At 38.9% G+C, this 14,829-nt stretch overlaps 1 protein-coding gene across 1 annotated transcript in view; it reads right to left on the bottom strand.

The window, feature by feature from the left end:
* The window catches only part of LOC114662748 (ubiquitin-conjugating enzyme E2 R2-like), a 40,238-nt gene extending 26,093 nt beyond the window's left edge, over positions 1-14,145 (bottom strand). Inside the window, exons 1-2 of the mRNA XM_028816397.2 lie at positions 13,535-14,145; positions 3,502-3,588 (exon numbers count right to left, since the gene is read on the bottom strand). Of these exons, the coding sequence (XP_028672230.2) occupies positions 3,502-3,588; positions 13,535-13,717 (270 nt within the window). The 5' untranslated portion in view covers positions 13,718-14,145. The remainder of the gene's footprint in view (positions 1-3,501; positions 3,589-13,534) is intronic.
* Between the last annotated feature and the right edge of the window lie 684 nt (positions 14,146-14,829).

Raw genomic sequence — 14,829 nt, 5'->3', positions numbered from 1 at the left:
AGAGTGTTTCTTGCTCAAGAGTATGACAGTAGTTTTGGGAGATGGACACCAGCAGATTTGATTCTGTACGATCATAGCTTCATTGTTGGTCTTCATTGCCTCTGCGGAAACAGAACTGTCTTCTGGAGACAGCTAATAGAAATGCGCACAAGTTTTAGATAATGGTGGGAAACCCAGGTTCTCACCAGTGCCTAAGTACTGATATCAACAGTCAAAACTATGAATGCAATTCTGTGGATCCTACCTGCATTTCAGCAGTCACATAATGTACAGAAACCACAGTATAGATTGAAAGGTGTAGTAACCTGAAAGAGGTGGTGGCACAACTGAAGAGATGTTTAACACTGAGCACAACAGTTGCCTTTTGAGACAGAAAGGCAGACTTTTTCCAGTGCTTCACTTGATAGTGATTGCCAGGAGCAGAGTAACCTCTAAATTTTGGAGAGGATCTTGAATTACTCGAACAAAGAATGGTAGTGTTAGGCTTTTGAAGACCTCAGTAGAAGAGGTTCAGAGTAGTTATCTACAGTACAGTACATATGGCAGGAATGAATATTGACTTAGTTATTTTTGTCTTAAGGAAATGCAAGTTGAAAAACGTTCCTGTCAGACTGGTAAGTAGAACTGAAATTTGCAGAGAGACCAATCTGAGATCACATGTAGAATTATTGGCTCATTTTAGGTTATTTCATAAATTAATATTGTAGGAATCAAGTAAAAAATTCATAAATAATTTGAGACTCCAACAATAGTATCTGGTTAGATGCAACAAGGATTATTGCCTTCTTTGACAACTACCTAAAATTCACTTTAAAAATCAACCACATTAAGTGTGCCATGAATGAATAAACAATCTATTCACCCTTTAGTTCACACATTCATATGGCTTAAATTAAGAGATAACCTGCTCTATTTAAAGCATAACACAAAATAAACCTGCTCTGGTGAGTCCCCTAACTGAAAACATGAAACTGTTAGCAGAACTGAATACAAATTCAAGCCGAGGTTGACATTCTTATATTAAAAAAAAAAAAAGCTACATTTTAAAGATTGTCTAACTTAAAAACAGATAATTTAAGTGCAACTCAAAATGTTCTCCAATTGGTGTTTAAACTAATGCTATATCAATGTAGTTATAGACTAGAGTTACCTGAGGGTGTAAACCTGCAATACGCAAGGGAATGCACAGACAAGAAGGGAGAGAGGAAAAAAAAAAAAAAACACTGGGATATCGTTTCCCTTAAAAACAGTTGCTGAACCCATGTTTCCATTTTTGGCATCACTTCAGCTCCACCACTTCACTCCATCATGCAGTACTCCTGAGAGACTTCTCTCCCATCTTAACCACCCCCTCCTCTTCTGTGCCAACTGAAGTCTCCCGCTGCTTACATAGGATCTGCCATAATCCCACACTCACTCCCCATCTTTGAGTTGGTCCATGCTGAATTGAGATTGCACAGAAACCACATATCAAAATTGAAGGATTTTTGTAAAAAAAGAGCATCTTAACCACAAAGTGTTCTCTTTCTCACCCCCTCAATACCCAAAACAATGTACACTCCACCCCCCCCACCCCAGGTCTAATCAGCCAACATTACAATATTTTTATAAACATTTTTAGTGTACATTAATTTTAAGAACAGATATAGAATTTGTCAGGCTAATACATGAATAAAGATGAATGTTAATGGTTAGTAACAAAATAAACATACATTTCCTTTTAGCATTTATTAATATCAGTCAACAGTGGAAAGCCTTCATTTCAGACAGTCGTTAATACTCAGGAGCCTTCATTCTCATATTCATAAAAAATACTGAAGGAAAAAAAACACGCAAGCAGAACTGGAGAGTCATGATGAAGATTCAGCCTTCACATTGACACAGTTTTGCTGTTTATCTGACCTGACAAGTTATTTTCCTACTTTTCTTTGGATCTGAATACACATGTAACTATATAATCATTTGTAAAGTATGGAAATTTTAGGCTTTCTATTTTTGATTCCAAATAAAAACATGACTGGTCATACATTAAAAAAAATGTCTTACATAAGAAAAATAAGACACGCAACACCACTAAAACAAACTCTGTAATCACGTGTTCAGATTCCAAACTGCAGTATTAGGGATTGGGATTGAAGAAAGATCATTTTTAGTTGTTTGTGCCTAGTAAGAGTTTGGTACTTCATATAGAGGCAAAGAAATTGTATTATTTCAAAACATTCAAATCCTGGAGAAAGTATGACAAGAAAAAAAGGCTGAGAACTCCTGGCCTAGTGATATCACACAACATTTGATCATGTATCAATATTCTGCTGTAGCTAATCATCTGCTTTGATTAACAGGTCTACTAGTCTCCAAACATATACTATGTGATTACTGTAAGCAGTAACGAAGAATCCAAGGTCATGCTGCAGTATGGGTCGATACTGGGTCTATATACAGTACAGTGGAACCATGGATTGCGAGTAACTTAGTTTGCGAGTGTTTTGCAAGACGAGCTAAAATTAATAAATTTTGACTTGATAAACGAGCGAGGTCTTGCAATACGAGTAGTACGTATACACTTTGTCTGCCGAGCATCACGTGATGACAACTGAGCTGATGGTGATTCTAGCGCTGCGGGATTGTGGGCAATCATCACATAGTCAACATCGGTATGAGAGTATACTGTTTACTATAGCATTGTGACCACATGTGTCTGTGTTGTAACATGTGAGTCTCTGTCTTGCACCCCAAAACACGAAGCGGAGTCTCAGTACTCAACACCAGCTTTATTCAGCTTGAAACAGAAACAGCACGGTTATTTATTGTAGCGGGATCTGCCACTCTCCTAATACACAGACACAGCAGTCAGGCAGGGTCATGGCCAGGTTAGTGGCGAAGTAATACTGTGCCCTGCGCATTTATAATGTTCCTTGTATCACCCATCAACGGCAGGCACTTATAGCATGTCCGCGATCTTTTCGGATTCGCTTTTACAGCGAACTGCTACAGCGCTGGGAGCCTGCGGTTGCTTCGAGTTGCTCTTCCGCGTGTCGTCCTGTTGGGTGGAATCCCACAAGAGTTTAGAAACTCACACCAGCCATGATTCTTTTCAAATGTAAAGTGCAGGTCAATTTGTTTCATGTATTTTTACTTTGTATTAATCATTTTTACATGAATAGTTTTGGGTTGTGGAACGAATCATCTGAGTTTCCATCATTTCTTATGGGAAAATTCGCTTTGATATACGAGTGCTTTGGATTGTGAGCATGTTTCTGGAACGAATTATGCTCGCAAACAGAGGTTCCACTGTATTGGACTCGGGGGTGCTGACCAAATGCCATCATTTTTGGAGGGCTTTGGCTTAAAGTTCTACAACTACTATACTAAAATAGAAACATTGGAAAGTCAAGGAGAGTATATGAAATCAGTAACAATTTCTGCATCTAGAAAACAAGAGATACAAAATGCACAGTATGATCCCTTTCAGGTGTGTCCATCTCTGCCAAACCTTCTTACCTCATATATATTAGGATGCCACATTTTGGTCAGGAAGCGGAAAGATGGGGGCGAGTAGGGGTAGTCCATTGGAAATTTCAGCCGAGCCTAAACAAAGAAAAAAAAAGGCTGTTATTTACTAAATCCTAAATAATTTGCTCCTTTGTGTCAGCATCCTGCCTTGTTAGACTTCCACAGGTCCAAAACTGGAACCAAGTGTAAGGCTTCCTCTACAGGTGTCTGGACACTGGGTGAGAGACAATGATTCTCGAGAGAAATATACAACCTCTTACACTTCGAGGGGAAAAAAAAGTGTAAGGTTGGGAGGCTCAAACATTAATGCCGCACCAGCTAACAGCACACTAATTTGTTAACTACTTCCTTGCCATTCCCAAACACTCAACTTACTAAAGACCACTCAAGGATTGATTGACAGGCAGAGAAGCCTTTATAGAAAACTAACTGAAATACCCAGTGTTGCTGGGGAGGAAAATAGTGTTTTTTTAATTGTTTGAGAAAAATTAAAAAAAAAAAAAAAAACCTATTGTTTGTTATTTTTATTTTTAAAGACTCGCTAATGTGCTTGTTTTGTGGTCTTGTATGTATGTTATCATCCAGCTGACGCTCAGAACAGGCCAACTCTAATTCGAAAAGCAACAGGGAAGTGGTGCTGCTTAAACAAAGAATGCTGGCAGTCACCTGCTATATACTAACTGTGTAAGTCATCCATCCATCAGAACTACTCTGGGCATCTCTCTGCTATGAGGACTCATGTTGCCAACATGCTTGCATCGTTTGTGCATTAGCAGCTAAGCGACTGTCTTTCTTAGGAGGTTTCCTTTTGCCAGTGTGCTGGCATCACTTACGTAACCTCGGAGCTGGAGCCCTCACTCCGAGTCTACGTCTCACTTCTGGGCCAGACAGACACAGACACTTGCACGCATACAACTCTAATTTCAAAAGCAACAGGGGCGCGGTGCTGCTCAAACATAAAAAATGCTAGCAGTCACCTTCAGTTTGCCCTCTGGTGGTTGTTCCAAGAGTCAACTGGATGCTAACATACATACAAGACCGTAAGATCACCCCCACCCTACCCAGAAGGGGGTGGATTAGGGCTGATTTCACCCTACAGTACTTTTAGTCGACCATTGAGAAACATGTGTACCAAGTTTCATGAAAATCGCTCCAGCTGTTCGGACGTGATGCTGGAACATACACACACAATGTGCAGTGAGGAAACCACGAACTTTGTTAAATGAATACAAACATTTAAACAGTTGTTTAAATTATATACATGTTGAGTTATTGAGGTACACAGGTTGTATTAGCAGTGTAGCACAACACATTTGCTCAGTTCAGTGCAGAGATGTACGTAATGTAAAACAATGGGCCAAAAGTGAAACAGATATGCAACCATGTGGCCATGGGTAAATTCTCATCAGCTGTTTAAAAGCCAAGATGTCAATATTGACAGCAGAAGTTGCGCTCGGGATGAGATCAGCATGTCGTATTACATGACTCGGTATAGGAGGCTATGTCAAATTCCACAACTGCATAATGACTTTCCAACACAATGTCACATTTGTAAAGTATCGCAAGCTCACCTCTTTTTCTGATTGCCAATAGTGTGCTGCCAGAGGAGCCAGTGCCCGTGTAAAGGCTTTCCAGGTATGGCCAAGTTCAGCTAAAAATTCAGCTATTTTTCTTCACATTCTGTCATTACACATAAAACCCACGCAAGACATTTGTCAGTTGTAAATATCTATGTTCCTCATTCCTTGTAGCTGTATTACAAGCATTGTACTTTCAGATGAGTACTCACTGGTCTTTAGCTCTCACATGCACACATGCCCACCTATACATCTTAGTAAAAAGCAGTCTGCAGCTTTGTCTTAAGTCACTGGGCATGCTAAACACAACCGGGAATCACAGGAGCATGCCTCAAGTGACCCTGACTCACTAAGATTATGTAAATAAAGTTCATGACCTAAAAATTGCAGAAAAGATACTCTAATGTGACATGAGCTTAAATTGCCCCAGTCAGAATGCAAATGTGAGTGTGTACAGTCCCTGCAATGGACAGGCACCTTCTTCCCTTGACTGGTTCCTGCCTTGTTCCCAGTCCTGCCATTATAATTTGCCCACACCCACCCAAAAATTATGGTAACCAGGTTGGAGAACGATGTGAATTGAAATCATTCATCACTAAACTAGCACAGTATTTACTGTGGCCAAAGGCCAAAGCACAAAAGGAGCCATCCTTACTTTAACATTAGGCAAAATATTTATTCCTTAATCAAATTTCATAAAAAAAATGTTGTTTACAGAAAAATAAATTGTTACACTTATTTTCCATTACCTTAGACTAGTGGCTCTTAGCCTGGTGGTCTTGATAAAAGCATTTTAATAATGACCTAGTGGCCACTTGTAAAATGACCCTAATTTGACACAAAACTTCCTTCTTTAATTAAGCAACATCATTTTGAACTGCCAATTAACAGAAACAAAATGTTACAGGAGTAGAATTACGTTTGTCATTTGAGAATGTGTGTTGCTGAAAAAAGAAATGTGCATATTCATGTTATTGTCAGGGGGAAACTCATTCTCCATATTCCCACAAAGTGGTTTATTTATTTGCACGATGCAGTATAACCAGGGAGGGAATATTATCCAGCATGTACAGAAAACATTCTGTGTACTGTTTTCTGGGAAGGCTAACAAGCAGGGCATTAAAGAATTAGTCCAGCCACTTTATTAATGTTTTAAGGGGTATTTTTTTGCATTTTGAGCTTTCTTAGTATCATCTTTACTGCATTGTGCTTTTTAAAGAATTCAAGAGCCAAATTAAATGTTTTCCTATACAAATTAGAAATCTGAAAAATGTCACTTTTCATAGTGGCTATCTAGAGTACAAACTTGTTGCCCCAAACATGCAGGTTGGTGTAGGTCATATGGAACCACAGTCAATTTACAAAAATAAAAGTTAAGCTCTTAAAATGTCATCATCTTTAACTAAAGAAAAAGTATCTGACTTGTCAGAAGTAAGGTTAAGTATTTTTATTTAAAGCACCACAGTGTAAACTGCTCCTATGTCAGAACTTTCCTTTACTTCAAAGATTCTATTTAAGCAGCATTTTCTGACAATGGTTTTCACAGTTGAAACTGCTTTTTTAGAGAATTTATTCAGGTTTTGACATACATCTGTGTCAAACACACCTTATTAAAATTTCAGCTTTTAACAACAAAAAATGCTGAACTTAAAAGTATATCTCATGAAAACCTTTAGAAAGATCTTGTAATGAACAATATGTAAGCAAAACAATGAATCTTTCACGTGAAAAGTCTAAAAAAAAGGAATTTTTTTTTTTTTTTTTTTAACTATTTGTCATTCTCCTTTCCTGGCTCATCTTTCATTCACATTCTATACAGGTAGCCTTTAACCAATGTGCATTAAATTGTTAGTTACTGTACATGGAAAAATGCTAAGATGATAATCAGAAGACTTGAAACTTAAGGGGCAACAAAAGGTAGTATTTCAATAGCACTCAATGCAGTAAAAACAGCTTCCAGAGAAACTGGGTGAGTCACTTATGACTGGGGTGTGTGAAATATTCTACTGGGGGGGTGTATCCTGCCCAACCTGCTGGCAAGCTGAAACTAACTCCATTTCCCTTAGTGCTGAAATTACAAGCATAACCAACAGTAATACATGTATCTGCAGAAGACGTGTCTGTACTGTGACAAAAGCAGAAGAAAGCAAGCTGGGCGGCAGGGGACATATGACGAGAACCTTAAATCCTCTGTATCAAGTTTCTTTTCGGATATTAACAGCCACCCGCTCTCTGGTAACATCTATTGCGACCACAGCCAGCCGTTCTCACTTGTGACCTTTCTCACTCTGACAGCAGCCATGACACAGCGTTGGGGCGAGCATGGGGGCTGTTATTAGGGCACAGAGTGGAGGGAGTGCATTTTTCGCAAAAAGGTTTACAGCGAATCTCTGTTCTCTGCCCTAAATCTGTCCATCTTTCGTAAGGCTGCGCTTGTGACTCCTGTTTATGTTTGGTCTCCGCAGTACACAGAGGGCGCCAGGAATCTCCATGCAAAGCTGGTCACGTGTCAAACACAAATACTCTGCAAGCACCCCCCCCCCCCACCACCTCTGAGCTCAGTCACAATTAGACACATCCCCCAGCCAAAGCATCCTGACCTGACCCATATAGCTAAATTCCAATATCTCCAAGCTCTCTCTCAAGGTTTTGTGGCACCCTGGCCTCATTTAAATAGGATAGAGAGCAAAAGCAAATGAGAAGCACTGGAGCAGGGCAGTTCAGTCAAACAGAGTTATGGGACAAACCTTTCATTGAGGTGACATGCAGTAAACTGTATGCAAAAATTAAGTTGTTTATTGATACATGCTTAGGCTAAGGACATGTATTTTTAGACAATTCAGGATATCAATAGTACCGGGGATCAAATATTCTGTTGCACGGACAAAAATGAAGCAAAACAGAAAATTATCCATTAAGGAGGAGGATCTACCAGAAATGCCTTGGCAACAAAGGCTATTTAATTATTCGGTGAAAAACTCAGAGCGAGACATCACTGAATATCAGCTAGGACAAACAAGCTGAAAACTAAAGCAACATTCTTTAATCATTAAATTCAGAAAACAATCACATGCACACATATGTACTGTATATAAAATCATCAGCCACAACATTAACACCACCTGTCATTAAGCAGGTCCCCTTGTGCCACCAAGAGTTTAGCAGCAGATTCTTTAAGTCCTGTAAGTTGTGAGGTGAGGAATTGTTTCTCCCAGCATATGTCATAGATGCTCAATTGGGATGAGACCTGGGGAATCTGGAGGTCAAGTCAACACCTTGAACTCTTGTCATGTTCTTCAAACCATTCCTTAATGTTTTGTTTTCTCCCACAAAGCAGCATCAGTGCATTTTCCCCAACTAATATGGTAGAGCACATTACCCTGCTGAAAAAGGCCACTGCCAACTGTGAATACCTTTGTCAAGAAGGGGTGTATGTGGTCCGTAACAATCATCAGGTTGGTAGTGCATGTCAAAGTAACCTCCACAAGAATGCCAGGACCCAAGGTTTCCCTGCAAAACACTGCCTAGAGCATCAAACTACCTGTGCCATGTTACCTTCTTCCCATATTGCATTCTGCTACCATGTCTTCCCCAGGTACGTAATACAGATGTACCCAGCCATCCACATGATCTAAAAGAAAATAAAATTGATCAGCCCAGGCCACTTCTTCCACTACTCCATGGACCAGTTCAGACACTCATGAGCCCATTGTAGATGCATTTGGCAGTAGACAGCTGTGATGCACTGTGTGTTCTGACACCTTTCTCCCGTGACCAAATTATAGTTTTCCAGTAATTTATGATATGGTAGCTCTTCTGTGGTATCAGACGACATGGTGCAGCCTTTGCTTCCTATGCACATTAATGAGCCTTGGGCACCCATGACCCTTTTTTCTGGTTCACCGATTCTGCTACATAATAACCACTGCATACCAAGGACACTCCACAAGACATGGTGTTTTGGAGATGCTCTGACCTAGTCGTCTAGCCATCACAATATGGCCCTTGTCAAAGTCGCTCAGACCTTTACACTTGCCTATTTTTTCTACTTCCAAGAACTGACTGTTCACTAGCTGCCTAATATATACTGCCCATTGACAGGTGCTATTATAATGAGAATGAATGTTATTCACTTCACCTGTCAGTGGTCTTAATGTTGTGGCTGATTGGTGTACATGAAAAGGATACATGTATGTGTGGGTAGAGACACAAACACTATATAAAATTCACAACAACCTGCATGGGACTAACTATAAAAATAATTTGCTTCAATCACTTTATTTCAGTTCTACTCTTAAACAGCATCCACAAAGGTGGCGTCAACTGTTTGCAAGCCAACTAGGACAAAAGTTTTCATTGTTAAGCTTCAGCAGTAATTTACAATTACAAAGTCATTTTCAGCTTTATTTTACAGTGGCATGGACCTTTATGAATTATTGTATCTTTACAGTGATTGCTAGGTGCCACAAAAATCAAACGGTTTGTGTGCTTAACTGCATCACATTTACTTTGGTGCCATGGGTAAAAGTTTTCAAGGCAGGCATCTGTAGGAAAACCAGGAAGTCACGTAGCAACATGTCTGGGTGCGAAGAACAGCTGAGTCATATCACAACCTGCTCACAGGAATACAGAGAGGAAACAAACATTATTTGACTTCCTGGTATTTATATTCCTCACTTCCAAATACTTTATAATATGTTAGGCATAAATGGCAATATTCACAATTAACACAGCATGTCAGATATGATTTTCAACATTACAGATCTCCATTTACCATACTATTATTAGTCAAATGGCAAAGCAAACATTTAAAGGTAATTTAAAAACCAATATCAAAAGGCACCCTGCTGTCTTAGCTAATATTAAAGAGGGGGAAAAAAAGCCTAAAAAAAAAAAAAAACCTGTGTGAGACAGTGCAGCACAACTTTCTCCCGGTAAAGTTATGATATTAGCTGTAAGGAAGTGTAGAAAAAGCAAAAATTGTTGCAGTATTACTTGGTTCCTGGTATTTTACAACACTAATAATTGTGCAGTTTCATTTGGATTATTTTAAAATTATCTTGTTCAGATGGCCAGAATTCTAAAAAAGTAGTCAACATATTTTCTGGAATCCCCAAAAGTGTAAACTTGTTGAAAACTTCAAGTCACAACTCTGACCTCGTCACAATAGTTTCTCTATACTGCATACTATAGGTTAGGACAAAAATTCAAAAAGGTAGAGAAAAAAAAATGGATAAAAGGAAAACACCTTCAAGCTACCAATATAATCAAAACCAAACAGCTTTTAGATTTAGAAAATGGCAAAATTTTAAATTTACACGGACATTCCATTATTAACACAAGGTTGTTAATGTTATACATTTGTCATTGCCTGACACAGGACTACCCTTAAATTAATTACTAAAAGCATACAAAAGCAAAACATAATATGCAAGATTTCAGTTCATGTTTTATATGTGAAACATTTTGCTTTGGTATTACAAACAAACATGTTGGTGAAGCATTCATTCCATTATAAAAGCATAATTTGTATGAAATGATCACCTTTTTAATTTTACCTTAAACTTTAGTCTTCACCCTTTTTCCAAAGGCCAATAGACTTTACTGTAAATGTGTATTGAATAAAGAATTCTTTTGCATATGTCAGAAGACTTCTAATGTCATTCCTTCAGGTTAAATGTTAGGCATAAACACACAGCCACACATAAAAGCCCCTTGAACAATTTCATTACAGAAAAGACTCAAAAGTTTAAACAGAACAGCTCACTTGTGGAAACAAAGGTCTGCATTGAATGCTCGACAAGAACTGAAAAAACAGCATTGTAAGAAAGGCTTATCTTTTCCAATACCCCAAAGCCTTGCTATCTAAATGCTAACTCTTAAGATGGACCTTTGTCTCTGACCTGTAACTGTCAAATGTACAAGTGTTCTCACTCATCTTCACAACAAAGAACTGCATGCAGTTTTGGTGGATGATTTATAAGGAAGGCCAGTCAGTGAAGGAGTGCAGATTAAAAACAAACAAGTGAAAACAATACTGGAGAGGATAAATGGCAAGTAAAACCAAAAATAGTCGGCTTAATAATAATAATATTTATATAGCGCCTTTCCCATGCTCAAGGCGCTTCTATCAATAAGTGACAGAACCATGAGAGACCTTTACACTGGTGTGAAAGTACACAAATGACGGAATAATTTTCATAGCATATAGAAAACATTTGGTCAAAGGCGTGCCACTACAAATAAGTGAAAAATATTCTGTATTATATATTTTAATACTCAACACTTATGTATTATTGAATAATTCACTTCCTTTCAGTACGTTACTGTAATTCATTTTATTGGTACCATTAAATGTTTTGAGTTTTTTACTTTTGTTTTTGGTGTTCATTGCAATACAGTAAAGTAATAAAAATATTCATTGCTATAAAGTGACACAAAAACATTAATTCTAAATGCACGCAAGACATTTTAACGTAATACTGACTCAGTAGGATTATAGCTTAATGGACTATATTCAAGAGTCAATTTGATTTTTTACTTGTCTTGAGGTATTCAATGGACTAAGCCACAAAAGGCCCACTATATACAAGTCCTCACTTTCTCTCTGAAAGGGTATATGTTTGATGTAGAACTGGCCAACATATGCAATCACATAAAATTTAATTTTGAAATTTAGTGTCTTTAATAACCTGCAAACATTTGCATCCTCTAATGTCACTTTTTTAACCTGTGTGGTGCAACTGATTGATTCCTTTAATACTTGTGGTTCATGGCACCAAGAAACAACAAGGATAACGACAGATCTATAAAATTCTTCTCCTTTATATTACTTTTATATAAATATTCTTTCATTACATGCTGTAATAACTATTTCATTTACCTTTGTTAAAGATGTTTCAAGTTTAATAGTTTGTGATCAAGGTGCAAAGATGTGTAATCATGGAGATCTAAACACAGGTTAAGTTAATACAATATAAATCTGTTTCAAGTTTGAACGTGGTTGGTGTTCTGAAATGAACAAAGTCAATTTATTGAAGTTCTTTAAAATATTTGCGATATTCATTGGGTTTTCATTTTTGACATAATATACTAATCCGTTATTCACTTTTCTTTTTTAAGCTACAAGTTTAAAAGTTTAATTCATTTTTTACCTTGTGTATTTGTTTAGAGATTTACAATAATATCTAAACCAGTTCTTTGCATGTTTGGGTGTTTGTAGTTTGTTACAATACTTATTTTTTACAGCTTCTGTTAAGTTTTATTTCCTCCATGGGGATAAAAATGATTACCTATCTGAATACTTCTTTGTCAAAACTATCTGAAAATTTGGTAGTCTATTTTTTTAAACTTGGTAACATGTTAAAATTATAATGACACAGCCCACAAGTTTCAGGTTGAATCAACAGCATTAGTTCGTTACAAGATATTTGTTTTGTAACAAATCGTCGTTAGCAGTGTGTTCGGTTTAAAACTAACAATAACTCCGGTAAACGTGGCCTGAAGTCAGCAGGTAGACACGGCAGGGAGGCGCCTTCTCACACATCCCAGGAAGTATAGTTCTGGTAAATAATAAAAGGCCTACAAGGAACAAGCACAAAACGACACGGCCCATGTGAAAGAGTTACAGTTCCTTTATTCTTTGGCTTGCGCGTCTATCCAAAGGGCCACGGACTTTGCCATGAATGCGAGATCGAATCCCACTGCTGACTCACCATACGAATCAGGCAAAGCTGGTCCGCAGCACTTAGAGGGACAAGTGAATCGTCAACGGCAAACGATGCACATTTTTGTATCGGAAGTAGCAAGGCATAAATCCTCTCGATCGACGTTAATTTTTTTTTTTTTTTTTAATTTTTTTTAACGAAGCTCTATCACCAAACCCCGAATCTCCCTGGTGGTTTAAGTGAGGCAGCGCTGGAGGAGGGGGAGGGAAAATAACGTCGAGGGAAGATTTGTTTTTGTTTTCGCACCATGGAGAGAGCGAACAATGGGATTTTGCTTCATAACGTAAATTAGACTTTTTGCGCCACAGTGTCATCCAATCGAAACCAATAAAGAGTGATTTTTTTGTGTGGTTTCACAAACATTGTCCTGTACCCCAGAGCTATAAATAACTGGGACACGCGAGAGGGTCGTTTTACTTTAAAATGAAGTTCATTTTCGCATAATGTATGGTTAGACGAACATCGCGTAAGAAACTCATATTTACTCTTCGTCGCCGGCACCATTTGGCCCCTGCTTTACAAAAGGTACAGAAAGGAAGGAAGGGAGAAAACGAAGACAAAGGCGCACCCCAACCCCCTCCCGCAGCTGTCGAGGTAGTTGTCGTGTAGATCAAGCTTTAAAGGGTGTTCATTTTATTAGGGCAGTATCTGTAACGAATGATGTAGCAAGCTCAACCACCTCTAGCACCGTGTTCGCCCCAAGTGGCCCACGCTTACCTTAAAATAGCCTCCCTCGTAAAGGGTGTTGGGGGGTCCGAAAATGGCTACCTCCCAGTTATAGAGGTCCGCTTCATCTACTAACGTGATCCGGAACCCTTCGACTGGTTCCTCCTGGAGGCTCTTCATCTCCAACATGAGGGCCTTCATGCTGGCGACCTGGTGCTGGCCGTGCTGAGCCATGTTCTCCAGTACCCCTGAGGGGAGGAGGGCAGGTAGGTCTCACGAAGCCGCTGTCCTCTTTTTTCCCCCTTTTTAGTGACACGAGGTGACCGTTGAAGCTCGCTAAGAGTAAATCAAGCAATTACTGAAAATGTCCACACTCTTCTGAGGAGGTATGTGTGAGACGAGGGCGAGGTTTTTTATAATTACAAAAGAGGCCTTGATCTCTCAATAGCGCTGCAGACTCAAAACAAAAAAAAAATAAAAAAATAAAAAAGCAAACAAACTGCTTGGGGCAGCTAAAAAACGCTGCACTTAAACGTGGTAGTCTTTTCCAAACTCGTCAACAATGTACTAATGTAAGCTACACTCAAATTCGAAGAACTGAGTTTGCTTTAGACCCGCACCACCTATACAACACCACGCAGAGTCAGATTGAGAAATGCCTGTGAGCGAAGATCTGCAACAAAAGGAACCCCGTTAAGTGGAGACGTGAATTCTGGGAATTGTAGTCAAATGAATCGCCACAGGCTGTACGTCAGGTATGATTGAACCAGATAACAGTGGACTTTTATCGTCAGTGATGACAGGAACTACCCACACTAGGACGGAAGGTATCCCCTATTCTTCATATGAGAAATGAACCATTGCTCACATTTTGCGTCGACTTTCAGCTTCTGCATACTTAACGTCTTAGCAGTATTCGACTACAACAGCCGTCGTGTCTTGCTGCGTACCCGCCCACGCAGACGCAAGGGGCGTGGTTAACGGCGCGTAACGCCGAGTACGTGGCTGCGGATGGGTCTGCTTGCTCAGGGGGTTTGTTGTTGTCGTTTTAGTTCGCCGATGAAACGTCCTGTTGTCGAATTTGCGTCAAGGAGGCGGTGTTGAGTTAGAAACAGCTGGACAGGAATTCACGCCGAAAACTGACTTTATTTGGCCTGGCGAGCTGACTAGTTATATCGCCTACCTCACTACGAAGCTACCGACTCACTTCAGAAAACTTAAAACACAGCCAAGCTTATCTTATATCGTATGAAATAATGTTGCTGTCAGTTACACTTTCAAACATATTTTTTCTAATTATGTTTTGCAGTTTTGATATCGATAAATTGAACTTTGTTTGTCCTCAA

Source organism: Erpetoichthys calabaricus, chromosome 12, assembly GCF_900747795.2.
Source record: "Erpetoichthys calabaricus chromosome 12, fErpCal1.3, whole genome shotgun sequence".
In the NCBI taxonomy this organism is placed as follows: domain Eukaryota; kingdom Metazoa; phylum Chordata; class Cladistia; order Polypteriformes; family Polypteridae; genus Erpetoichthys; species Erpetoichthys calabaricus.
This window is presented reverse-complemented; position numbering and strand designations above follow the sequence as displayed.